This window comes from Salminus brasiliensis, chromosome 18 (genome assembly GCF_030463535.1).
Source record: "Salminus brasiliensis chromosome 18, fSalBra1.hap2, whole genome shotgun sequence".
Taxonomy (NCBI): domain Eukaryota; kingdom Metazoa; phylum Chordata; class Actinopteri; order Characiformes; family Bryconidae; genus Salminus; species Salminus brasiliensis.
The window spans coordinates 35,362,649-35,388,498 of record NC_132895.1 but is presented as its reverse complement, the minus strand read 5'-3'; the positions used below and the strand labels follow the sequence as shown (position 1 = coordinate 35,388,498).

The window sequence follows — 25,850 nt, the reverse complement described above, 5'->3', positions numbered from 1 at the left end:
ATTGCAAGAACTGTCTCTTTCAATGTGTGGAGCATATATATATATATATATATATATATATATATATATATATATATATATATATATATATATATATATACACATATATATATATATATATATATATATATATACACATATATATATACACACACACACACACACACACACAGCTACACTATAACAAATTAATACATTTTCATTTAAAAGTTCGGACTTAATGTAAGTTTGAAATTGCTCACAGTATTGACATCATATTTACCTCAGTGTTTTTAGTTTACAGTTTGGATCCTCTAGTAGCTCAGTAAGAAGCTTCACTCCTTTATCTCCAGGGTCATTCCCTCTGAGATCCAGCTCCATCAAGTGTGAGGACTTTGATTTCAGAGCTGAAGCCAGAGCCTCATATCCCTCTTCTGTTACATTACAGAATGAAAGTCTATACAGACGAAAAATCTAAAAGTCAATACAGAGTAAAGTCTTGCAGAACCATGCACCAAACATTTAGCAATATAGAGGTGGAGGTGAAGGCAAAATCTTATTTTCTTTAAATGTGTTTTATTACATGTGAAACATGTACAACTCACCCCAGTGTTTGCAATTTACAGTGCTGATTTTCCAGTACATCACAGATATGCTTTACACCAGCGTTTCCTAGTGCATTGTTACGCAGATACAGTTCTATCAGATGTAAAGGATTTGAAGAAAGAGCTGATGATAGCTCCTGGATTCCTTTCTCTGTAAAATTATTCTTATCCAGCCTGCAAACAGAAATTACTTCAGAAATGCCCATTTTTAGAAATTATATTCAAGTCACATGCAGTTTAAAGCTAGAAGTTCTAAATAAAAGTTTGGACTTCACACATAATTAATATTGTGTATATATGTGTTAACGTATGACAAACCAACCAATCATTTCGCTAGTGTGGAAGTATACTGTTACAGGGAGGCAAACTGAGAAGACTGGAGTTCGGGGAAGCTTCAAGGTAGAAGCATAGGAAGCTGAGCCCCTCTGTATTTGAGGTGATATTGTGAAAGAAAGAAGGAGATGGAGTGGAGGTGGGTGTGAAGTTGTTTGTCACAAAGGAGAAGTGACAAGAAGAAGGTATATTTAGGGCTGAGGAGGAATTTAGGGTGTGGTCCCAAAATGTTATGTCATAACTCTACTATGTAAAAATACCATTGTTGTGTTACTCAAATAAAAAATAAGTAAAAAAGTATAGGTTATAAATTATAGGTTGATTTGAACCAATCAAACAATTCATTACACACTGAAATTACACACTTAAGTATCTGAGTCCTGCAGTGTGAATCTTCCAGTAGAGCAGAGAGCTTCTTCATTTCTGAGTCTCCTTGTATTTTCCCACTCAGATCCAGCTCGGTCAGCAGTAAGGGGTTTATTCCTAGAGCTTCAGTCAGATGATCACATATTTCCTCTGCAGCAGAGCTTTTCAGTAACCTGCACAGATGGGGAGACATATTGAAAGGATAGGTAAAAACAGACTGCTAAAGATGCTGGGGGTGTTATAAATGCTGGGGGTGTTATAAATGCTGGGGGTATAAGGAAATAATGATATATCAAAGTTACATTATGACTTGTAAAGATGTTTTAATGACCAAAAACACAGTATTAAATGAATCATTTAATGTTGTGTTTAAACCCAGACCTCTAGATAGCAATGTCTTCCACTCCCATTGTTCTAGTCACAGAAAATCAAAAGTTGTTTTCTCAAATTTTATTCATATGGTCGTGCGTTTTTAATATTTTGACAGTTGTCACAGACAAGATTGCCTTCCTTACATAATCTTTAGCATTAATGCAAATATGAATTGATATGTTCACAATAACCATTTTTTCCATATATACCTACCTCAATGTGCTCAATTTATGCTGTGGTTCCAGTAGTAAATCATGAAGGTCCTTCACTCCTGTGTCCCCAGGATCGTTCCCTCTGAGGTCCAGCTCCATCAGGTGTGATGAGGGATTCAATTTCAGAGCTGAAGCCAGAGCAGCATATCCATCCTCTGTTACACTACAGTCTGAAAATCTAGAAAGAAAATATTTTGGCTTTACCAAAACAATATGTTTGGAGTTTGGGTTTAAAAGACATTTTCCTGTATAATGTAATGCTTTAATGCATTATGTTCTTATTTGCTGTTTTTATAAAATTAGAACCCACCCCAGTTTCTGCAGTTTACAGGACTGATTGTTCAGAAGAGCACACAGCTTTGTTACTCCAGAGTTTCCTAGTTTATTGTTACTCAGATCCAGCTCTATCAGGTGTGAAGGATTTAAACAAAGCGCTGAGGACAGAGCAGTACAGCCTTCTTCTGTTATGCTGCTGTTATTCAGTCTGCCAACAGAACGGTAAGAAAAGATAAATTAGCTTTAGGTTTAAAAGCACATACATGAAGCACAATCAAACCCTGAAGAGGTAAAATATATATATTTAATTGTTGTGGGAATACTACGAACACAATCTTGTATCATGCTGACTGAATCAAAATGCAGTATGTAACTCATAGATGACATAGATGGTGACAACTTTATCAATTGATTGGTCATGCTAAATTGCTGAGGCTATCAGATATTTTCTTTTATATTGTATCATTTTATTTTGCTGGACTTAAATGCACTATTTGAAAACCCATGACAGCATGGTATTTTAAAATTATTTAAAGCATCTATAGTTCTCAAATTTACATTTTACAGTCCAAATATTTAACTACACACTTAAGTATCTTGGTTCTGCAGTGTGAATCCTCAAGTAGAGCAGACAGCTTCTTCACTGCTGAGTCTCCTTGTATTTTTCCACTCAGCTCCAGCTCTGTCAGCAGGAGGGGGTTTATTCCTAGAGCTTCAGTCAGATAATCACAGAACTCCTCTGCAGCATTACTTTTTAATAGCCTGGAAAAAAAGAATTTCACTTTTACAATAGTTTTTACCTGCTTATTTAGATATGTACAAAAACACATGGAGGTATAATACAATAATGGACAATAATTATGATTTCAATATAAATTACGGTACAATATAATACAAGGAATGGGGTTGATAACTTTTACAAATGCACATATAAACTAAACTCCACATTAATAGTCTATGACAGAAATTCATTTAAAACCTCTGAAGCAACATCATATATCTACCTCAGTTTGATCAGTTTACTGGTTGTATCCGGCACTAAATCAGTGAGTTTCTTCACTCCTGTGTCTCCAGGATCATTCCCTTTGAGATCCAGCTCTTTCAGTGGTGGTGGCGGTGTTGATTTCAGAGCTGAAGCCAGAACAATATATCCTTTCTCGGTCACACTGCAGAATGAAATTCTAAAGAGAAGACAAAACATAATGTTTGGCAGAAAACAGATGTTTACCACATGTATTTATTTCTGACCCTTACTGACTGACCTAATGCTGATAATAAATCACTTTCATTAGATGGCTTTATTTATATACACTTGCTAATTAGGTAACCCCTGCTCTTCATCTAAAATAAACCTGCATACAGTCAGGAGAAAAAGAAAGTACAATCTCTTTGAATTGTATGTTTTATGAATCAGGCCATAAAACTTCAATATCAGTTCTAAAAATTAGGTAAATACAACCTAAAATGAAACACACTTAATACCACCATATCACTATTTATTCAACAAAATTATAGTGAAAATGTAAAAGCCTTTTGAGAAAAATTAAATGCACCCCATGAATTAATAGCTTGTAGAACCACCTTCAGCAGCAATAACATGAAATAACAGTTTTCTGTATGACTTTCAGTCTCTCACACCGTTCTAGAGGCCCACTGTTCTTCACAACATTGCTTCAGTTAACTGCTTCAGGTTGGTGGGCATTTATTTATGCACAGCTCCCAGTGAGCCACTGGGCCATTGTTTTCTTTTTCAGTTATTCTGTTGTAGATATTGCTGCTGTGCTTAGAATCATTGTCCTGTTGCATGACCCAGTTTCATCCACACTTTAGTTGTGGAATAAATGGCCTCACATTTGACTCAAAAATACTTTGGTATACAGAGGACTTCATTTTTGACTCAATTTATTTTTAAGGTGTACAAGTGCTGTTTTATGTATTAGAAAAAAGATTGATTGGTCAGTGACCAGCTTGCCTGACTCCTGTAATGGATAATTACACTAGTGCAGTTTGCGACAGTAACGTTTTGGGGTGAAATGTCTTTCTTTAGAATTATGCTTAAAATGATGTATGATCAGGGCTGGATTAATCCAGTAAGCAGGGCTGCAGCCCAATATTGCAAGTATGAAACTCACCTCAGTGTCTCCAGTTTACAGGTTGGACTCTTCAGTCCTTCAGAGAGCAGCTCTACTCCAAAGTCCTGTATGGGATTGTTGCTCAGATCCAGCAGAATCAGCGTAGAGGACACTGAGCTGAGAACTTTGAGCAGAGCTGAACAGCTTCTCTCAGTCAGGTTACACTCACTGAGCCTGAAAGTAGAGTTTCCAAATGCGTTAGAAATCTCTAAATGATGTTATCCTAACATTATGCGTGAATAATAAAAATAATAAATTATAATAATCATTATAAAACATACTGATCACACTGTAGCCTGTAAAATGATTACACTGTCACAAGCCTTTTAGATAGTATGATGACAGTACTCTGACTCAATATCAAAAGCAGTATGAAATGTATTTTAAATATATTTTTTGGAATTGATTACGTCTGTAAATATATACAAACATAACACTGCAAATATTTTTTTTATTATTATCCAAAAATATAACATATAATATGATTAATGGTCAAAGAACTATAAAACTATAAGAGACATCAGTTAAACCTTGTGGTTACCAAAATCAACAATGTGGAATAACATTTAAAAGAAAAGAAAACACACTGGTGAACTCGTTAACCACAAAAGGACTGGTAGGGCAAGAAAGACCTCCACTGCTGATGACAGAAGAATCCTCACTGATCCTCAATTATCTGTTATCTGATCTGACAGATCAGAAACAGCCTTCAGAGGCTACACTGCAAGATGCAAGTGACTACACGGAATGGCCAGATTACAGAAACTGTTCAAACAACCAACGAAAGGTTTGTATTAGCGGGTGCTGAGGTCTGCACAGTTATTGGATAGAGGTATTTATAGAGATGACTGAACAGTCTGGTGGGAAATAACTGCATCGTTAGATTTGTGTAAACAGGAGTTACTTACAGAGCCGTTGTGGCTTCCTGGACCACCGGCAGCAGTCTGTTAAGACACTCCTCTGATCTGATGAACTTCTGTAAGTCAAACACTTCCAGCTTCTCTTTTGATGTCAGCAGCACAAAGACCAGCGCTGACCACTGAGCAGGTGAGAGTTCAGCTTTAGAGAGACTTCCTGAGCTCATGTAACTCTGGATGTCTTTCACTAGAGAGTCGTCGTTTAACTCATTCAGACAGTAGAACAGATTGATGGACCTCTCTGGAGACGGGTTGTCCTTAAACTTTAGCTTGATGTACTCGACTATCTCCTTTCTGTGGTCAGACCTGCTTCCAGACTGGGTCAACAGACCTCGGATGAGCTTCTCATTAGACTCCAGTGAGAGGCCCAGGAGGAAGCGAAGGAAGAGGTCCAGGTGGCCATGGTCACTCTTCAAAGCCTTGTCTACTGCAGTCTTGAGAAATTCAGTGAGCTCTGTGGTTTTGCTCTCCACTGATGTGGACTGTTGGTCAAAAACATTCTTGTGGTCATTTCTGAGAGATAAGTATGCAAATACGGCAGCGAGGAACTCCTGAATGCTCAGATGGACAAAGCTGAAAACTGTGCCGAGAAATCGGACGGTCTCCTGAGTGCACAGTCCTGAGTATACGGATATCTTACTGGGGTCAACCCCACATGCTTCTAGATCTTCTGTATAGAAGATCAGGCTGTTTTTTTTCAAATGCTTTAAAGCCAACTTTCCCAGCGAGTGAATGGCTTCTTTATCCCACGGTACGTCCAAGACATTCTTTCCAGAGTACTTCAGGTTCCCCTGTACGGCCTGGAAGATCAGAAAGCATGTGTACATTTCTGTCAGTGTCTTCGGTGTTTCTCCACTCTCTGTTTCTTGCAGAATTCTCTGAAGCACAGTGGCTGAGATCCAACAGAAGACTGGGATATGACACATGATGAAGAGGCTCCTCGATTCTTTAATGTGCTCAATTATTTTTGTAGCCAGGTTCTCGTCACTGATTCTCTTCCTGAAGTATTCCTCCTTCTGCTGATTGTTGAAGCCACGCAACTCTGTCATTCGGTGAACATGTTCAGCAGGGATCCTACTGGCTGCTGCTGGTCTAGTGGTTATCCAGATCAGAGCTGAGGGAAGCAGATTTCCCTTGATGAGGTTTGTCAGCACAACATCCAGTGGGGCTGGTTTACAGACATCATTCAGACTCTCATTTTTCTGGAACATCAAAGGAAGTTTACATTCATCCAGTCCATCAAAGACGAACATGACACTGTTCTGATCTGTTAATATTAGTCCTTTTGTCTCTGGAAAAAAAAAAACAATGATGTCCATCAGACTGTGACATCCCTTCTTCAAGTTCAGTTCCCGGAAAGGAAGTGGGAATATGAACTGGATGTCCTGATGATCTTCACCTGCAGCCCAGTCCAAAATGAACTTCTGCACACAGATTGATTTCCCAATACCTGCAACCCCCTGTGTCAGCACAGATCTGATTGGTCTGTCTTGTCCAGCTTTAAACATGTTCTTGCATTTGATTTGTACATCCTGCTGCATCTGATTTTTCTCAATAAGTCTCACTTCATGTTCTTTGTTGACCTGTCCAGCTCCACCTTCAGTGATGTACAGATCTGTGTAGATCTCATTGAGTCTGGTGGACTCTCCTTGCTTTGCAATTCCTTCAGAAACACGATCAAACTTACTTATCAGTCCTTCTTTAAGTGGACGCTGTATAATTCCAATCAGCTCATCTAATGAATAAATAATAAAACACAGCAGAGAAAAAGAAGGTAAAATAGTTACAGAAACATGTACAGTCTTGTATTTTTTTCATATATATTTACTATTGCATATATAATTATCATATTGTGTCATCTATTGATCTCTTACTTTGCAGTGCAGTAGCGACGTCTTTATGATTCATCAGGTTTAGGAAAGTCAGGGTCATGTTGAACACAGTCTGTTTTAAATTCCACTTCATTTGCTTGACATTTCTGTAATAAGTTGTGTTTTGCTTTCTCAGAAGTTTTTTATACATTTCCAGCTCGTGTTTTATAAACGCGATCATTTTGTTTTCGAGATCCTTTAGGAGCAAAGAAGTAAGAAAATGTATTAAATGAATAAAAATAACAATCAAGTTTTAATTATTTTTATTATTTTACCATTTACTTCAAATTCTAATGTTACATTTCCAAATGTTCCAAACTAAATCATGGATCTTGGCACTTATAGCCTAAATCTCTTGCTATCTGGTCAAAATTGCTACAAGTGATAAAAGACCTAAACATCCATGATGATGGGGCTATAAATACCTGCGGGGTGAGTGTCGGGATTCATAGACAGAGAAAGGTGGTACAGTGCAGTGAGGGTCTCATTGGATGTGTGGAAAATGGGTCATAAAGCAGTTGTGTGGAATTGATTGGTATGGAAGCGTACGGTCACACAGGTCTACCAGCAGTGGCAGAAATCCCAGCCTACAGGAAATTCTCCTCATTCTGGAGCAGAAGTGAGTGAAGACCTTGTGTACACAAACAAGATGTAGTTCTTGTTTGGAAGCTCATTCACGAGCCGTAAAACCTGATGGCAGTCCCTGTTTATCAGTTTTGTCTTTTTTTTTGCCACAATTCCTGTAGGCTGGTATTTCTAACACTGCTGGTAGACCCGTATGACCATATGTGTCCATACACCTGCAGATTCTGCTACTTCCTTCACGCTATGGTCTTTGGCCACGCCCAAATCCAGTGACTCACTCACACACTCCTCAGGTATTTATAGCCCCATCATCCTTGTACAGCGCCATCTTCAGGAGTCTGAAGTTAATACCACCTTAAACATGCAAGGTACTCCTGCCTTCCTCTGCTAAACGAGTGTTTGTGCGCTAACACAGTGAGGCAACTGGATCTGTGTGCCTATATAGCCTTTTCCCAGGTGTTTCGAGTTGGCCTTAATTACTGGCTGGTGTGACTCTGGGCCTCCCTCTGGTGGCAGGCGGAGGCCTTGCCCTAGAGCCACCCCTTACAAACTTCTCAAGTATCTCAAGACTGTTTGCTATAACAACCCATTTCTCCTGATCATCTTTAAATTGTTTCTACAACTTGATTGGGGTCCATTTGTGGTAAATTCAGTTGATTAGACCTGATTTGGAAAGACCCAGACCTGTCTATTTAAGGTCTCACACCTGCAATACATATCAGATCAAAACCCAAGCCCTGTGGAGGAAAGAACTGCATGTGGAGCTCTGAGACAGGATTGTGTGGAGGCATGATCTGGAGAAAGCTACAATAAAATGTCTGCACTGAAAGTTCCCAAGAGCACACTGGCCTCCATCTAGAAGTTTAGAACAACCAGGACTCGTCCAAGAGCTGCCGCCCCACCACACTAACTAATGAAGGAAAAAGGGTAATAGAGGTGAGCGAGAACTCAACGGTCACTCTGGCTAAGCTCCAAAAATCCTGTGTGCAGATGGAAGGAACTTCCAGAAGGTCAACTATCACTGCAGCACTCCACCAATCTGGGCTTTATGGAAGAGTGGCCAGACTGAAGGCTCTCCTCAGTGAAAGAAAGAAAGCCCCTAAAGGCAATGACCCTTAGCACACAGCCAAGACAACACAGGAGAGGCTTAGGGACGGCTCTGTAAATGTTCTTGAGTGGCTCATCCAGAGCCTGTCTAAAATAAAAAAGCGTCTAAATACTTATGTCAATGCAATATTTTAGTGTGTGTGTGTGTATTAAATCTTGAATAATGGTGTGTAAATTTAGCAGCTAAAGTTTAGTGATTAAGATATATGATCAGCCATTCATGTAAGCTGTTTTCAAAAATACTGTCTTACATTGAAGATGTCAAAGAAATCTTTAGGATTCCTTTGAGGCTTGTCAGCTTCGGCATCCAACTCTGACCCCATGTGACCTCTGCAATTAACAAGAAATTCAGACAGTTATTTTCTTAAATAAGAGTATTTAGCATGGTGTTTATTTGAATGGTTTATTATTCTTAACATTTGCATTAACCTTTTACAGTTATTCTGGTCATGTGTGACCACTGTATTACAGTTAATCCCTTTTCAAATCAAAATCACATCAAGTTACACATTACACAGGTGTAAAGAAAAACTTACAAAAGGTGCCTCGTCCCTCACAGTATTACAAAAAAAGAAGAACGTATATTTACAAAAAAGAAATACTGAATATGTGCACATTAACCACACACACTGTGGGATGGTACAGATGAGGTCCACAGTCCACAAGCTATTGTTCGTTCAGCAGCTGAACTGCTTGAGGATAGAAGCTGTCTCTGGACCATCTGGTTCTGGTCTTCATGCTTCTGTAGCTCCTGCCGCTGGGCAGCTGAGAGAACAGGCAGTGGCTTGGTTGGGTTGAGTTTGTGATAATCCTCCTGGGTCTCCTCAGACAGCAGCTGGTGTAGAAATCTAGATGATTGGGCTGTGAGCACCACCCTCTGCAGAGCTTTCTGCTCTTGAGCAGTGCAGGTGGAGAAACAGCCCCTCAGAAAACTCTCCGCAATGCAGGTGTAGAACGTCCTGAGGATGCAGGAGTTCATACCAAACCTCTTCAGCCGTCTGATGTGCTTTCTTCACCACCAGTGTGGTGTGTTCTGTCCATGCAAGTTCCTCACTAATGTGAACACCAAGCAACATGAAGCTGCTGACCCTCTCCACAGTGGTCCCACTGATGGAGATTGGGGTGTGCACGCTCTCCTGTTTCCTGAAGTCCAATACCAGCTCCTTGGTCTTGCTGATGTTAAGAGAAAGGTGGTTTTCCTGGTACCAGTGTGACAGGAAGCTGACCTCCTCTCTGTATGCTCTCATCATTGTTGGAGATTAGGCCCACGATTGTCGTGTCATCAGCAAATTTAATGATGGCATTGGAGCTGTGTCTAACTGTGCAGAGGTAGGTGTAGAGGGAGTACAGGAGTGGGCTAGGGGGGCTCCAGGGTTGAGGGTATATGAGGATGTGATGCTGCCCATCCTGACCACCTGCACCTTATGACAGTGGTTTAAGCAACCGGGCTCCAGTTATTTTGGCAGGTAATGCTGGCTCCAGCTAGCTGAAGTTATGCTTTAAGCGCTCTGCCAGGTTTGCCATCTGGACCAGCAGATTTACGGGTGTTGACGCTCTTAAAGTATCTGCGCACATCAACTTCGGAAACAGAGTCAGGTGACTGAGTCCGAGTACTCGTCAATGTTGTTTGACGAATCATGAAACATCTCCTAGTTCACGTCATGAAAACAGTCCTGAAGAACAGAGTCTGATTGGTCTGACCAGCGATGAACCACCCTGATGGTGGGCAGCTCCATTTGAGTGACCTGATTTGCCGAATGAAGGTCAGGGGAGGGCTTTGTACGCTTCTCGGAAGAGGGTGTGGCAGTGGTCCAGAGTCTGTGTTTTCTGCGTGCTGCACGAGACGATAAAACTTGGGCGCTACTTTCCTCAGGTTTGCTTCATTGAAGTCCCCAACAACAATGAACTCTCTGGCCCCTTATTCAGCAGATGAATGGCGCTCCTTCTTTGTGCCATTTCTTTGTCCAGGGATCTGATTGATATTGATCTGAATGATATTACTGTGAACAGTGGTGCTTATGAACCCTTTAGGGTTCTGATATATGAGGACCTTAGGGGACGAGGGGGACAGTAAGTAAGCTGCTGTCTAAGAACCTGAGGGGATGAGGGGGACAGTAAGTAAACTGCTGTCTGAGGACCCAAGAGGACGAGGGGGACAGTGAGTAAAATGCTGTCTGAGAAGCCATGGGGACGAGGGGGACAGTGAATAAACTAATGTCTGAGGACCTAAGGGGAAGAGGGGGACAAGGAATAAGATGGTGTCTGAGGACCTGAGGGGATGAGGGGGACAGTAAGTAAACTGCTGTCTAAGGACCTTGGGGGACGAGTGGAACAGTAAGTAAACTGCTGTCTGAGGACCTGAGGGGATGAGGGGGGCAGTAAGTAAACTGCTGTCTGAGGACCCAAGAGGACGAGGGGGACAGTGAGTAAAATGCTGTCTAAGAAGCCATGGGGACGAGGGGGACAGTGAATAAACTAATGTCTGAGGACCTAAAGGGAAGAGGGGGACAAGGAATAAGATGGTGTCTGAGGACCTGAGGGGATGAGGGGGACAGTAAGTAAGCTGCTGTCTAAGAACCTGAGGGGATGAGGGGGACAGTAAGTAAACTGCTGTCTGAGGACCCAAGAGGACGAGGGGGACAGTGAGTAAAATGCTGTCTGAGAAGCCATGGGGACGAGGGGGACAGTGAATAAACTAATGTCTGAGGACCTAAAGGGAAGAGGGGGACAAGGAATAAGATGGTGTCTGAGGACCTGAGGGGATGAGGGGGACAGTAAGTAAGCTGCTGTCTAAGAACCTGAGGGGATGAGGGGGACAGTAAGTAAGCTGCTGTCTAAGGACCTGAGGGGATGAGGGGGACAGTAAGTAAACTGCTGTCTGAGGACCCAAGAGGACGAGGGGGACAGTGAGTAAAATGCTGTCTGAGAAGCCATGGGGACGAGGGGGACAGTGAATAAACTAATGTCTGAGGACCTAAGGGGAAGAGGGGGACAAGGAATAAGATGGTGTCTGAGGACCTGAGGGGATGAGGGGGACAGTGAGTAAACTGCTGTCTAAGGACCTTGGGGGTCGAGTGGAACAGTAAGTAAGCTGATGTCTGAGGACCTGAGGGGACAAGGGGGACAGTGAGGTTGGAAGAGTTCTCTTCCATAAATGCATACATGATGAGATATGCAGGAGTCAGACCATGAAGGACTTTGAAGGGGATGGGCAGCCAGTGTCAACAAGTCAAGCAGGATCTCAGCAGAGCAAATGGGTGAGGCATGAGTGAGCAGTTCAGGAAGTTCAGACCCTTGCAGATGGGCGTTTAGACAGAGAAGTAAAGCCAGGCGGGGTCAGCTTGTGTAGATGTAAATAGTGGCCTGGCCATTGCCAGGTTTCCAGAAGCTAAGCTGTCCAGGTTTTTATAAATGATTATTTTAATAATAACATCAATCAATGTGTGTTAGTTATGGATCAGGAGTTCAGGAGAGCTAAGCCAGTGACGTATGCTAAATGTGTCAGGATGAGGTCAAGCATGAGAACTGAAACACATTTAAGCTCAGTAGCTGAATGTTACCAATTACAGTTACCACAAGTAAAAAAAAAAAAAGAACTCCAAAAATGTAAAAATCAAACCAGAATGAAAGTTCACATCAGGATGAGAAGCAAAATGCAAAAAACTGGACAAGAACAGAATACCAGACAGCCCTGCCCCCAGTTTATCTGAGGAAGTCTGGAAATACCTCTGCTGTGAAGGACAATCTTTTGAGAGTGATTTCTGGAGAGCAGGCTTTTGTCTCTTGTTCTTCTTCAGGAGCTCCTGACTGGACACAGAGGAGTCCGCGGTCTGTCCAGTGTCACTGAGAGACAGAGAGGAGAGTGCTTCAGCTTACTGTATTAATAGAGTCAGTCATGTAGGACATACATTAAACATGCATTAAGAAACAGAACAGGCCAATCAAACTAACCCAAACATGAAGAACACAGAGCTTGAATCCACTACCACACTTTAACCATCACTGTAACTGACCATTCTGTGATAGCTGCAGGCCACTGTGCAAGTCATATAAATACACTGCTATGATGATCAGACAGATGATCAGTTACCAAAAATTAGAACATTTTTTAACTAGTGTTATTAACCAATATTCCCTCCAGGAAGTTGAATGAGCTGAGAATAGCATCTGTCTTTACCTCTAAAAGCTTCAGCTGAGTAAAAAGGATAACTATGCAGAGGTTCTGAATCCACTTTGTAAGAAAGGTCCTTTGACTGGTTACAAGGAACTCAACATAAATAACAGACAATGACCAGGCAAAACACTACATTCAGCTACTCTGAGTTGCACCCATTGCTGACAAAATCAAGCTGAAAGTCTCCTTCTCTGGACAGTAGAGACAGTTACTCCAACAGAACCCTTGAGTTCAGAAGAAACAAAACTTCTGTCCAAATCGTTTATCATATTTAAATGGACTGTGGTTTGAGTGTGTGGGTGTTACTGAATATGAATGTGTTGTATTTGACTCATGATTCAGTTGGTCATATTCCCAGTCTTATGAATCAAAGGACAAAGAACAAACTGGACAAACTGATTAAGAAGTCTGGCTCTGTTGTAGGAGTCAAACTGGACACTCTGAATGTTGGGGCTGAAACATGAGCTCTTAATAAGCTGCTTGCCATCATGGACAATGCATCACATCCCCTGCTCACTACAGTGGAGAACCAGGAGAGTGTGAGATCTTCTCGTCCCACTGCAGTTAGACTCAATAATGAGTTACTACTACTATTAATAATAATAATAATAATAATAATAATAATAATTAATGCACTCACTGCAGTTAGACTCAATAATTAATCTCCTTACTGCAGGAAAACTACTGATCTCCTACTGTCTGAAGTGTGCTGATTTAAACCTACTGCTACATGTTAGTTCATTACTACTACTACTACTATTAATAATAATAATAATAATAATAATAATTAATGCACTCACTGCAGTTAGACTCAATAATGAATCTCCTTACTGCAGGAAAACTACTGATCTCCTACTGTCTGAACTGTGCTGATTTAAACCTACTGCTACATGTTAGTTCATTACTACTACTATTAATAATAATAATAATAATAATAACAATAATAATAATAATAATTAATGCACTAACTGCAGTTAGACTCAATAATGAATCTCCTTACTGCAGGAAAACTACTGATCTCCTACTGTCTGAACTGTACTGATTTAAACCTACTGCTACATGTTAGTTCATGACTACTACTATTAATAATAATATTAATAATAATAATAATAATAATTAATGCACTCACTGCAGTTAGACTCAATAATGAATCTCCTTACTGCAGGAAAACTACTGATCTCCTACTGTCTGAACTGTGCTGATTTAAACCTACTGCTACATGTTAGTTCATTACTACTACTATTAATAATAATAATAATAATAATAACAATAATAATAATAATTAATGCACTCACTGCAGTTAGACTCAATAATGAATCTCCTTACTGCAGGAAAACTACTGATCTCCTACTGTCTGAACTGTGCTGATTTAAACCTACTGCTACATGTTAGTTCATTACTACTACTATTAATATTATTATTATTATTATTATTATTATTATTAATGCACTCACTGCACTGTGATCTCTACCGGACCTACTGCTGTTACTACAGGGTCACTCTCCGTTACCACATGGTCACTCTCCGTTACCACAGGGTCACTCAGGGTCACTCTCTGTTACCACCGGGTCACTCTGGGTCACTCTCTGTTACCACAGGTTCACTCAGGGTCACTCTCTGTTACCACAGGTTCACTAAGGGTCACTCTCTGTTACCACAGGGTCACTCACGGTCACTCTCTGTTACCACAGGGTCACTCAGGTTCACTCTCTGTTACTACAGGGTCACTCAGGTTCACTCTCTGTTACCACAGGTTCACTCTCTGTTACCACAGGGTCACTCTCTGTTACCACAGGGTCACTCAGGTTCACTCTCTGTTACCACAGGGACACTGTCTGTTACCACAGGGACACTCTCTGTTACCACAGGGTCACTCTCTGTTACCACAGGGTCACTCTCTGTTACCACAGGGTCACTCAGGTTCACTCTCTGTTACCACAGGGTCACTCAGGTTCACTCTCTGTTACCACAGGTTCACTCTCTGTTACCAGAGGGTCACTCTCTGTTACCAGAGGGTCACTCAGTGTCACTCTGTTACCACAGGGTCACTCAGGTTCACTCTCTGTTACCATAAGTTCACTCTCTGTTACCACAGGGTCACTCAGGTTCACTCTCTGTTACCACAGGGACACTGTCTGTTACCACAGGGTCACTCTCTGTTACCACAGGGTCACTCAGGTTCACTCTCTTTTACCACAGGGACACTCTCTGTTACCACAGGGTCACTCTCTGTTACCACAGGGTCACTCTCTGTTACCACAGGGTCACTCTCTGTTACCACAGGGTCACTCAGGTTCACTCTCTGTTACCACAGGGTCACTCAGGTTCACTCTCTGTTACCACAGGGTCACTCTCTGTTACCACAGGGTCACTCTCTGTTACCACAGGGTCACTCTCTGTTACCACAGGGTCACTCAGGTTCACTCTCTGTTACCACAGGGTCACTCTCTGTTACCACAGGTTCACTCTCTGTTACCACAGGTTCACTCAGGGTCACTGTTCATTAGTACTACTATTAATAATAATAATAATAATAATTATTATTATTATTATTATTATTATTATTAATGCACTCACTGCACTGTGATCTCTACCGGACCTACTGCTGTTACTACAGGGTCACTCTCCGTTACCACATGGTCACTCTCCGTTACCACAGGGTCACTCAGGGTCACTCTCTGTTACCACCGGGTCACTCTGGGTCACACTCTGTTACCACAGGGTCACTCTGGGTCACACTCTGTTACCACAGGGTCACTCTGGGTCACACTCTGTTACCACAGGTTCACTCTGGGTCACTCTCTGTTACCACAGGTTCACTCAGGGTCACTCTCTGTTACCACAGGTTCACTCAGGGTCACTCTCTGTTACTACAGGTTCACTCAGGGTCACTCTCTGTTACCACAGGTTCACTCAGGTTCACTCTCTGTTACTACAGGTTCACTTTCTGTTACTACAGGTTCACTCTCTGTTACCACAGGGTCACTCTCTGTTACCACAGGGTCACTCTCTGTTACCACAGGGTCACTCTCTGTTACCACAGGGTCACTCAGGTTCACTCTCTGTTACTACAGGTTCACTCAGGTTCACTTTCTGTTACTACAGGTTCACTCTCTGTTACCACAGGTTCACTCTCTGTTACCACAGGGACACTGTCTGTTACCACAGGTTCACTCTCTGTTACCACAGGGTCACTCAGTGTCACTCTGTTACTACAGGTTCACTCAGTGTCACTCTCTGTTACCACAGGGTCACTCAGGGTCACTCTCCGTTACCACAGGGTCACTCTCTATTACCACAGGGTCACTCTCTGTTACCACAGGGTCACTCAGGGTCACTCTCTGTTACTACAGGTTCACTCAGGGTCACTCTCTGTTACCACAGGTTCACTCAGGTTGACTCTCTGTTACCACAGGGTCACTCAGGTTGACTCTCTGTTACCACAGGGTCACCCAGGTTGACTCTCTGTTACCACAGGGTCACCCAGGTTGACTCTCTGTTACCACAGGGTCACCCAGGTTGACTCTCTGTTACCACAGGGTCACCCAGGTTGACTCTCTGTTACCACAGGGTCACCCAGGTTGACTCTCTGTTACCACAGGGTCACCCAGGTTGACTCTCTGTTACCACAGGGTCACTCAGGTTGACTCTCTGTTACCACAGGGTCACTCAGGTTGACTCTCTGTTACTACAGGGTCACCCAGGTTGACTCTCTGTTACCACAGGTCCACTCTCTGTTACTACAGGTCCACTCAGGTTGACTCTGTTACTACAGGTTCACTCTCCGTTACTACAGGTTCACTCTCCGTTACTACAGGTTCACTCAGGTTGACTCTGTTACTACAGGTTCACTCTCCGTTACTACAGGTTCACTCAGGTTGACTCTCTGTTACCACAGGGTCACTCAGGTTGACTCTCTGTTACCACAGGGTCACTCAGGTTGACTCTCTGTTACTACAGGTCCACTCTCTGTTACTACAGGTCCACTCTCTGTTACTACAGGTCCACTCAGGTTGACTCTGTTACTACAGGTTCACTCTCCGTTACTACAGGTTCACTCTCCGTTACTACAGGTTCACTCTCCGTTACTACAGGTTCACTCTCCGTTACTACAGGTTCACTCAGGTTGACTCTGTTACTACAGGTTCACTCTCTGTTACTACAGGTTCACTCAGGTTGACTCTCTGTTACTACAGGTTCACTCAGGTTGACTCTCTGTTACCACAGGGTCACTCAGGTTGACTCTCTGTTACCACAGGGTCACTCAGGTTGACTCTCTGTTACCACAGGGTCACTCAGGTTGACTCTCTGTTACCACAGGGTCACTCAGGTTGACTCTCTGTTACCACAGGGTCACTCAGGTTGACTCTGTTACTACAGATTCACTCTCCGTTACTACAGGTTCACTACGTGGATTTTCACCAGATTTGGCACACTATCTCAGAGCAACATGTTGTATATGAATCTTACATTTGGTCCCATTTTGGAGAGTCTAGATTAATTAATAATTATTAATAAATTATAATTATTAATTAAAACACAAGGTAAGATAAGCCTGTCAGGTACCTGTGGAAATCTGATTGGTTAATGGCGGTCATGTCTCATAACTCATAACAATAATAGATAATGAACCAGGACAGCAGATTTTGTGTGTTATAGCGCCATCTATTGTGTACATGTATATGCATGATTTTTGCAATATGAGCTCCATCCATGTTTCTGTCTTTAATTATTAAAGTTCAGGTTATTGAGATATTGTTGATAACACATTTGTGTATGACAGGTGAAAGTTGAGAGAGTCACTGGTTAGCAGTTAAATTCTGCATTAAGTATAAAATACTCCTTCTGACCTATACCTATACTGTGGTCCAACAGGATCTTGCTACAATCACACAACCCAGCTCAAGCTTTCAGATAATCCACCAGTGTTCCTTACTGTTTCTGTGCTGATGGTGCCTGCTTTAATACCTACACTGTTCTGTAGGGGTCTGATTACAGGACTGATTACTGGTTTCTGATTTGTACTGCTGTCTCTCTAATCTACTTCCTTTACAGGTCGTACATCAGTCTACTTCTAAACACACCTTATTTTTTCTCCATTCTTTTCTCTTCCCCATGTGTTAACTGCCCCCTGCTGTCTGCTCGCCACTGCCACTTCATTCTCACCTAACTGCACAGCTGTGCATAAGACTGTTTATCAGCCCGAGCCTTCACATTTCACTCCCAATCTTATAATCTATGGCTTGATGCCATTTTTGTCACAGAACAACAAGAATTAAAAATAACAAGAGAGACAGCAGTGAAGTAAGAGCTGTCATTTGTTGTGCTATCCAGTGTCAGCTAGAGGAGGAGGGGGTGACCTTTTGAGTGTTGGTCAAGGATTCATTCAAATATCAATAAATCCGAGGAGAAAACTTCAGGTCTACTGTAAGGACGTTGCTTGATGGCAATGGTCAAAAGCCGATCTGCACCAAAAGCCCCTTCCAGCCTGAAGTAAAACCCGCCATCCTTCAAGGTCCACAGAATTCAAGCATCAAGGCTTTTCTCTGTCCTTGCTCCGAATTGCTGGAATGTACTTCCTCTGGGTGTCCGAACAGCAGAGTCGCTCGCTGTCTTCAAACCCTGACTGAAGACCCTCCTCTTCCAAGAGTACTCGGGCGACGTGTAGTGTCCAGTATTATGGTCTCAATGTTGACTATGGTGTTTAGTAGTATCTAAGCTTAAGAGGTATTTTAGATCCTAGTCTATTCAAACTAGCTGAGGGTATTTTCAGAGTAAAGCAGTGAAGCACTTTTCTAGGTCGCTCTGGAGAAGAGCGTCTGCTAAATGCCTTAAATGTAAATGTTCCTTGTGCAGGAAACCAGGCTTATAAGTTGGTGTAGCTCTGGATTACACAGCACTCTAATCAGAAATCCTCTACTGAAAAGAAATACATAGTCCAGGTCCAAGATTTAACCTTCTCTGGGAGACTGTACCTAAGATCTTTTCTAGTAGTACATTAGTACATGTGTTTACTGGAAAGCAAAACATGTATCTGATGATGGGATTAGGAAGCGTGAAGAAAAGACTACCTTTCTGAAGGAGCTGGTCCCTCTTTGAGGTTAAGAGGTTCTCCTATTGACTGGTCACTCTTGAAGGATACACAGCTGGATCCAGGGGAGTTTGGCCTTTCTGCAGTTCCACTAAGATCAGAAAGAAAGGGGTTTTAGAAATCTGATGAAATGAAGGTATTCTCACCACAAGTGAGTTTAAATTAGCTGAACGTGTGACATAAATGGAGAACAAAGCAGGGATCAAAGAACTCTTAATAATGTTCTTTGGTAAATTATGTTTGACGTTGTTCAGACATTCCTCATGTTATTTAATGTTTATTGAGTCAGACGAAATCAGTCATTGTGTTCATGCATTTAACCTTCCACCCGTTCCGGTCAACGCCGCTGGGATGGACGCCCAGTGTACATTTACATTTACGGCATTTAGCAGACGCTCTTATCCAGAGCGACTTACAAAGTGCTTTGCTATTTACCCAAGAAAACCTTAGCTAGTTAGAATAGGCTAATAATTCAAAAGATACCTCTACGCTTAGACATTGCTAAACACAATACAATAAGGCGACCATAGAACTAATCGTCCAAGTACTCTCTGAAGAGGTGGGTCTTCAGTCTGCGTTTGAAGACAGCGAGCGACTCGGCCGTTCGGACACCCAGGGGCAGCTCGTTCCACCACTTTGGTGCCAGGACAGAAAAAAGCCTGGACGCTTGTCTTCCGCGGATTTTGAGGGATGGCGGGTCGAGCCGAGCCGTACTTGAAGCTCGAAGGGCTCTTGGTGCGGATCGGCTTTTGACCATTGCCATCAGATACGGAGGGGCTGGTCCGTTCTTGGCTTTGTAGGCCAGCTTCAGTGTTTTAAATCTGATGCGGGCAGCTACAGGAAGCCAGTGGAGAGAACGCAGCAGCGGAGTGACATGGCTGAATTTTGGGACATTGAAGACGACCCGTGCCGCTGCATTCTGGATGAGTTGCAGGGGCCTGATGGTGCGCAGAGGGAGACCAGCCAGAAAAGAGTTGCAGTAGTCAAGTCTGGAAGTGACGAGAGACTGAACAAGGACATGGGTGGCCTCTCTAGAGAGGAAGGGTCGAATTCTCCGGATGTTGTACAGGAGGAATCTGCAGGACCGAGTTACGTTTGCAACATGACTTGAGAACGATAACTGATCAATGGGTAAATGAGGTTACCGGAATTGCGGCGTCTGCATCGGTATCTGCACCTCCGGCTGCTGTCAGAGGTGAGGACAGGAATTGCAAAGCACATCTTCAAGTATAACAGAATAGAGTTGAGTAAAAAAGGTTTTGCAGCAGATATTCTAGCTAGGAGTCATGACGTCTAACAAACGGCTCCACACCTAATTTATCAAGATTGGAGGCACTTGGCTCCTCCTCTGCAATTCACACTTCTAGCTGGTCTGAAACTACACCTCAATCAGCACCTCAATCAACTAGTGAGCACCAAGCTTCTATGTTAACCTTAAGACAAGAGTGTTAGCTGAATCTAGTTAGAAGTATATTTAAAACCAGCCTACCTTACAAGCTAAAGATGACCCCAAGTAAAAAAGCAAGCACACAGTGTAGGGATATACAGGAGAAACCCAAAACACCCGAGTTCACCCAAGTCAGCTCCCCAGTTCCACACTGCAGAGCTGACTGGAAACATGTATGTGAAGAGCTCAGGATCAGCAAGTAGAAAAGAGAGGACTACCTCTCTGAAGGAGCTGATCCCTCTTTGAGGTTGAGAGGTTCTAGCATTGTGTGGTCACTCTTGAAGGACACACAGCATCAAGGCTTTTCTCTGTCCTTGCTCCGAATTGCTGGAACGTACTTCCTCTGGGTGTCCGAACAGCAGAGTCGCTCGCTGTCTTCAAACCCTGACTGAAGACCCTCCTCTTCCAAGAGTACTCGGGCGACGTGTAGTGTCCAGTATTATGGTCTCAATGTTGACTATGGTGTTTAGTAGTATCTAAGCTTAAGAGGTATTTTAGATCCTAGTCTATTCAAACTAGCTGAGGGTATTTTCAGAGTAAAGCAGTGAAGCACTTTTCTAGGTCGCTCTGGAGAAGAGCGTCTGCTAAATGCCTTAAATGTAAATGTTCCTTGTGCAGGAAACCAGGCTTATAAGTTGGTGTAGCTCTGGATTACACAGCACTCTAATCAGAAATCCTCTACTGAAAAGAAATACATAGTCCAGGTCCAAGATTTAACCTTCTCTGGGAGACTGTACCTAAGATCTTTTCTAGTAGTACATTAGTACATGTGTTTACTGGAAAGCAAAACATGTATCTGATGATGGGATTAGGAAGCGTGAAGAAAAGACTACCTTTCTGAAGGAGCTGGTCCCTCTTTGAGGTTAAGAGGTTCTCCTATTGACTGGTCACTCTTGAAGGATACACAGCTGGATCCAGGGGAGTTTGGCCTGTCTGCAGTTCCACTAGAACTAGAAAGAAAGGGGTTTAAGAACTCTTTTTTCACCACAATACACCATCTAAAAGAATGATTCTGCACCTTTATCCATTACCCAAGATAAAGAAAGGTAAAACAATGGAATTAGAAACACAGTCCAACTGGGTCCCAGTAACAACACCTCTGCAAACCCACTCAGAATCACAGTACTCCAAGGGATGAGCTATACAACTCTGCTGATGTTCAACGTCACTAGCATATGAGGACAACTCAATTTAAGCTTAAGAAGAGAGAGATTTATTAGGACAAAGAAAATGTGGGGCTCCGGATTATTAAGTAAATAAAAATATTAAACTGTTCACTTTACTGGATTTCAAATCATTAGTAACAGAATGTAAAACAGCTAATCTGAATGAATGTAAACTCCAGACAGAAAAACAGAACACACTAAGAAAAAACTTGTTGACCACATAGACAACAAGGGGCTGAGCAAGGACAACATAAATGAAAGACAGGAAGGTCTGTAGAGTTTTACAAATAGTTACCTTTCAATCTCATCTTGGTCCTCCTGGAGACTCATTTTAGAGGATATATTTTTCCCACACTCCTCCATCCTTTCAGGAAGGTTAACATGTGCAGAATATCAAACATCAGCCCTGCCAGGATTGGTTAATCCTTTCAGCTCCATCTGGTGGGAAAGCAGGGGGGAGAGATATGGTAAACAAATTAAATAATAATATCTAAAGACATTTCACAGGCAAACTCCATCAGTTGTGTCAGATTAGGATAATCTCCCATTCTGAGTTTATATTCCTAATCTGCTGCTCTGCATCTAATTAAACCAGACTATTTACACTCTGTAAGGAAACAGGTCTGTTCTGTAAGCACCGATGATGACCATGATACACTCAGAAAAGTCTACTTTTAAACAATTGTGTGTGTGTGTGTGTGGGGGGGGGCATCTTTGTTTACTTTTAGTTAGAACCTACGGTGCTACAGTGGATCCACAGATTAGAGCCTCACTACTGATGAACATACAGTGGGTAGTGTAAACGGTTCAGTTAAAGGGTCACAGTAACTTTGCTTCAACAACAGTATTATAAACACAACTCAGAGAGATGGGAGACACTGTGGAGCTCCATATAACTCCCCCTTCTAAAGCAGAGGACCTGCCTCTGTGGTTGAAGGAGCTGAATTTAAAACATCCACCCTAACTGTTCGTATGCTCTTACCATGGAGGAGAAACTCTATTATGAAGCTCCAGTAAAAAGGATGCATCAGGGTTCTTGTGAGGCTCTTATGTAGTTTTACGCTTAGGCTAGCGTATTGTCTGACAACCTTACAAGCACCTGATGTGTTCGCTTTAATAGAGTTTCATCAAATCAAATAATCACAAACACAGAAACTCATTTAGTAGGCTAAGAACATTTAGTATACAACACACCCCGAAACTGCTGTTTGAGGCCATGGGATCTTTAAAGGCCAAAATCTAAACTCTAATTATTTTACTAGGTTATTAATCAATTGCATTGATTGATTTACTATTTACTGTAAAATAAAATAAAAAACATCAAATGTTTCCTTGATAATTTAAGTAATTTAAATGGATTTTGCATGAGCCAATGCTTGTTCTCTGAACTGCGGACCCAGTAAAGTGCTGTATTAGTCCAGTCCAGTGGTGGAATAGGAGGATGACTTATGGGGCTCAAGTCTTGGATGTTCAGGCCAAAAACCTGCAATGTTAAAAAAATATATATAAATAAATAAATAAAAAAACAACTTTAAAAATAACATTGTTGTTTCTCCTCACTGTCTCTGACTGGGCTGGCAAAATAAAAGCCCCAAACGTTTAGGGAAATCATTGCCATCTAGTGGTTGAGAGAGTTGTGTCGTCATTGATTCAGTCTGTCACCTCAGTGAGCAAGGTTGGATGTACAGGTAGCTGAAGCAGAGCCAGGTCAAGTTGGGTATCTAGCTAAGGTGGCTAACTATGGATATATATATATATATATATATATATATATATATATATATATATATATATATATATATATATATATATAATTTCTTCTTCTTCTTTTTTTTTAAGAAAATAACCCAAACCCCTTACCCACAGAAAACAATGTGTCAGGTGAGTCAGCAGTGAGGGAGGGACCGGTTTAGCTTAATTAAACATTAGAGGTTCACAGACTGGGACACTGGCTAACCTCAGAACTCCTGGACTACAGCTCTGGTTTACATTAGTGGAAGTTAACTGTGAACACAGTGGATGTGAATACATAACACAACCTCATAGACTTGACAAAACAGGGCTGTAGTTACTGTGCTGAAACTAACTTAAGATTCTACCATTTGATTAACTTTATATAATATTAAAATGACAAATTGCCTAAATGTGAATAATTCTGTTTATACATTCCTATTAACCTGTGCACTCCTACTGTGTGTAGGAGTGCACAGGTTAATAGGAAGTGCAGCATCTCTGCAAAACCCTGCTAGTTCACTGAAAATAGTTTGTTTGGGCAAATGTGAATATTTCATTATGTTTGTATTTAAAAACAGAATTGTGAAGTCATGAACACACTTGAATATAAATATAATTTGTAGTATTTTAGTAAGAAAACACTGCTTATCTTATAGGTATTACCCAGCTACTCCAGCACAATTATGAAAATTAGTACCACACCTTAAGCTACACCTGTGAGTTCTGGGCAATGCAGAACAACAGCTTCTACAGGTCAATTTCTGCCCATCTGGTCCACTGAGAAAACCTTTTCTATGGATATAAATAAAAATGATCAATGCAGTGCTTCAGTTCATCTAAAATAAACACATGGAAGCTTTAACAGTCACTTATCTTCTGCCTTATTAACATATTCAAATAAGTTAATAAACACTGTGCTTGGACAGCTAATAGCTCATATACTACAGGAGATTATTAATTTGGTTGGATGCAAGCCCATTCACACCCACCTGCTATTAAGCAAAAATGGATTTCATTTTAATTTGGTCAGAAATTGTAGCAGCTATGGTCAACCTGACCAAGCTGGACCATGCGGTCATTTGTAATCCATTAAATGAAATGTAAATTTGATCATTTCTGGGGGGAAATACTTATATTAGCCAGTATCTGAATACTACACTTCAACACTGTGTTATACCGTGTTACACTAAACACCAGTTACTCCCACAATGCTCTGCTGCTGTTAAAGAGCTGAACAGTACAGAAATATCACATATTATGATTCATCATCTATAAACACACTAATGATGCACACGGTTTACTGTGCGCGCACTAAAGCTCTGGCATTTAGCTTCGCTGTTCTGTCTGTGGTGAGGAGAATGTCTGAGCTTCCTGATGGTTTCATATGTAGAAAACTGTGCATCAAACCCATGTCTGCACACATCTGTTAAATTAAAAGATCATAAATGTATGGATTTCTTATTGTTAGGCTTCTTTAAAAGGGGAACATTGAGAAGCCAGTGCGCCTAACACCGGAAACCGGCTTCTCTCGTTTTACTTTCGCTTTTATTTTTGCAGTTATTTTCTTCTTTAGCTGAAATATAATTTATTACACACAATATCTGTATACAACACCTGCCTTTATCATTTTCATCATTCTGATTAAATATCACTGCACTACACCGTTTTCTCAGTGTAGCTCGTGTGGCTTGTAAGTTCACCACAGCTCCACAGTAATATTCAGGCTTCACTTGGTATATGTCTTTGTATATCATATTTAGACACTTATTACAGCTGCATTTTACCATTCCTACCTTCTCCTTTATTATTGAGCTTCAAACGACTGCCTGTTCCAGATGGACTACATCACGTCTCCAGGTGTTTCTGCTGTGTGGAATAAATGAGATTTTAATAATATAGGAGATGGCTCGTGCGTATGGCTCGTATGTATGTCCTCGTGAGAAGGTTGTAACGCGCAGATTCTTTTTTTTAGTTTCACTTTTCTTGTAAAGAAAACCTCTTCTTCCTGTTTCCTCCCGCCCCTCACTTTCCACACACACACACACACACTCACTCACACACACACACAATCACACACACACACAATCACACACACACACAATCACACACACACACAATCACACACACACACTCAACGAAACCTCAGATACAAAAGTAAAGTAATTACGCGAGAAAGTAAGGCAAACCGCCAAACGCTCACACACGCTCTACCGTTCAGAACCGCGCATGTGCAGAGAGAGAGAGAGAGAGAGAGAGAGAGAGAGAGAGACAGAGAGAGAGAGAGAGAGAGAGACAGAGAGAGAGAGAGACAGAGAGAGACAGAGAGAGAGAGAGAGAGAGAGAGAGAGAGAGAGAGACAGAGAGAGACAGAGAGAGAGAGACAGAGAGAGAGAGAGAGATTTAAGTTTTAAAAGTTTTTATTTAAACATTAAGAACTGAAACACATCACTGCAGGACGCTCAAAACAAAATAAGGAATGAAAC

General features: G+C 41.6%; 1 protein-coding gene across 1 annotated transcript in view; it reads right to left on the bottom strand.

Annotated features, from left to right (window-relative positions):
- LOC140539848 (uncharacterized) overlaps window positions 1-25,430 on the bottom strand; it is an 81,508-nt gene extending 56,078 nt beyond the window's left edge. Inside the window, exons 1-10 of the mRNA XM_072662647.1 lie at window positions 25,161-25,430; window positions 24,070-24,159; window positions 21,929-22,071; window positions 21,301-21,417; window positions 19,001-19,111; window positions 12,482-12,598; window positions 9,007-9,085; window positions 7,067-7,259; window positions 5,184-6,927; window positions 4,276-4,449 (exon numbers count right to left, since the gene is read on the bottom strand). Of these exons, the coding sequence (XP_072518748.1) occupies window positions 4,276-4,449; window positions 5,184-6,927; window positions 7,067-7,259; window positions 9,007-9,085; window positions 12,482-12,598; window positions 19,001-19,111; window positions 21,301-21,417; window positions 21,929-21,996 (2,603 nt within the window). The 5' untranslated portion in view covers window positions 21,997-22,071; window positions 24,070-24,159; window positions 25,161-25,430. The remainder of the gene's footprint in view (window positions 1-4,275; window positions 4,450-5,183; window positions 6,928-7,066; window positions 7,260-9,006; window positions 9,086-12,481; window positions 12,599-19,000; window positions 19,112-21,300; window positions 21,418-21,928; window positions 22,072-24,069; window positions 24,160-25,160) is intronic.
- Between the last annotated feature and the right edge of the window lie 420 nt (window positions 25,431-25,850).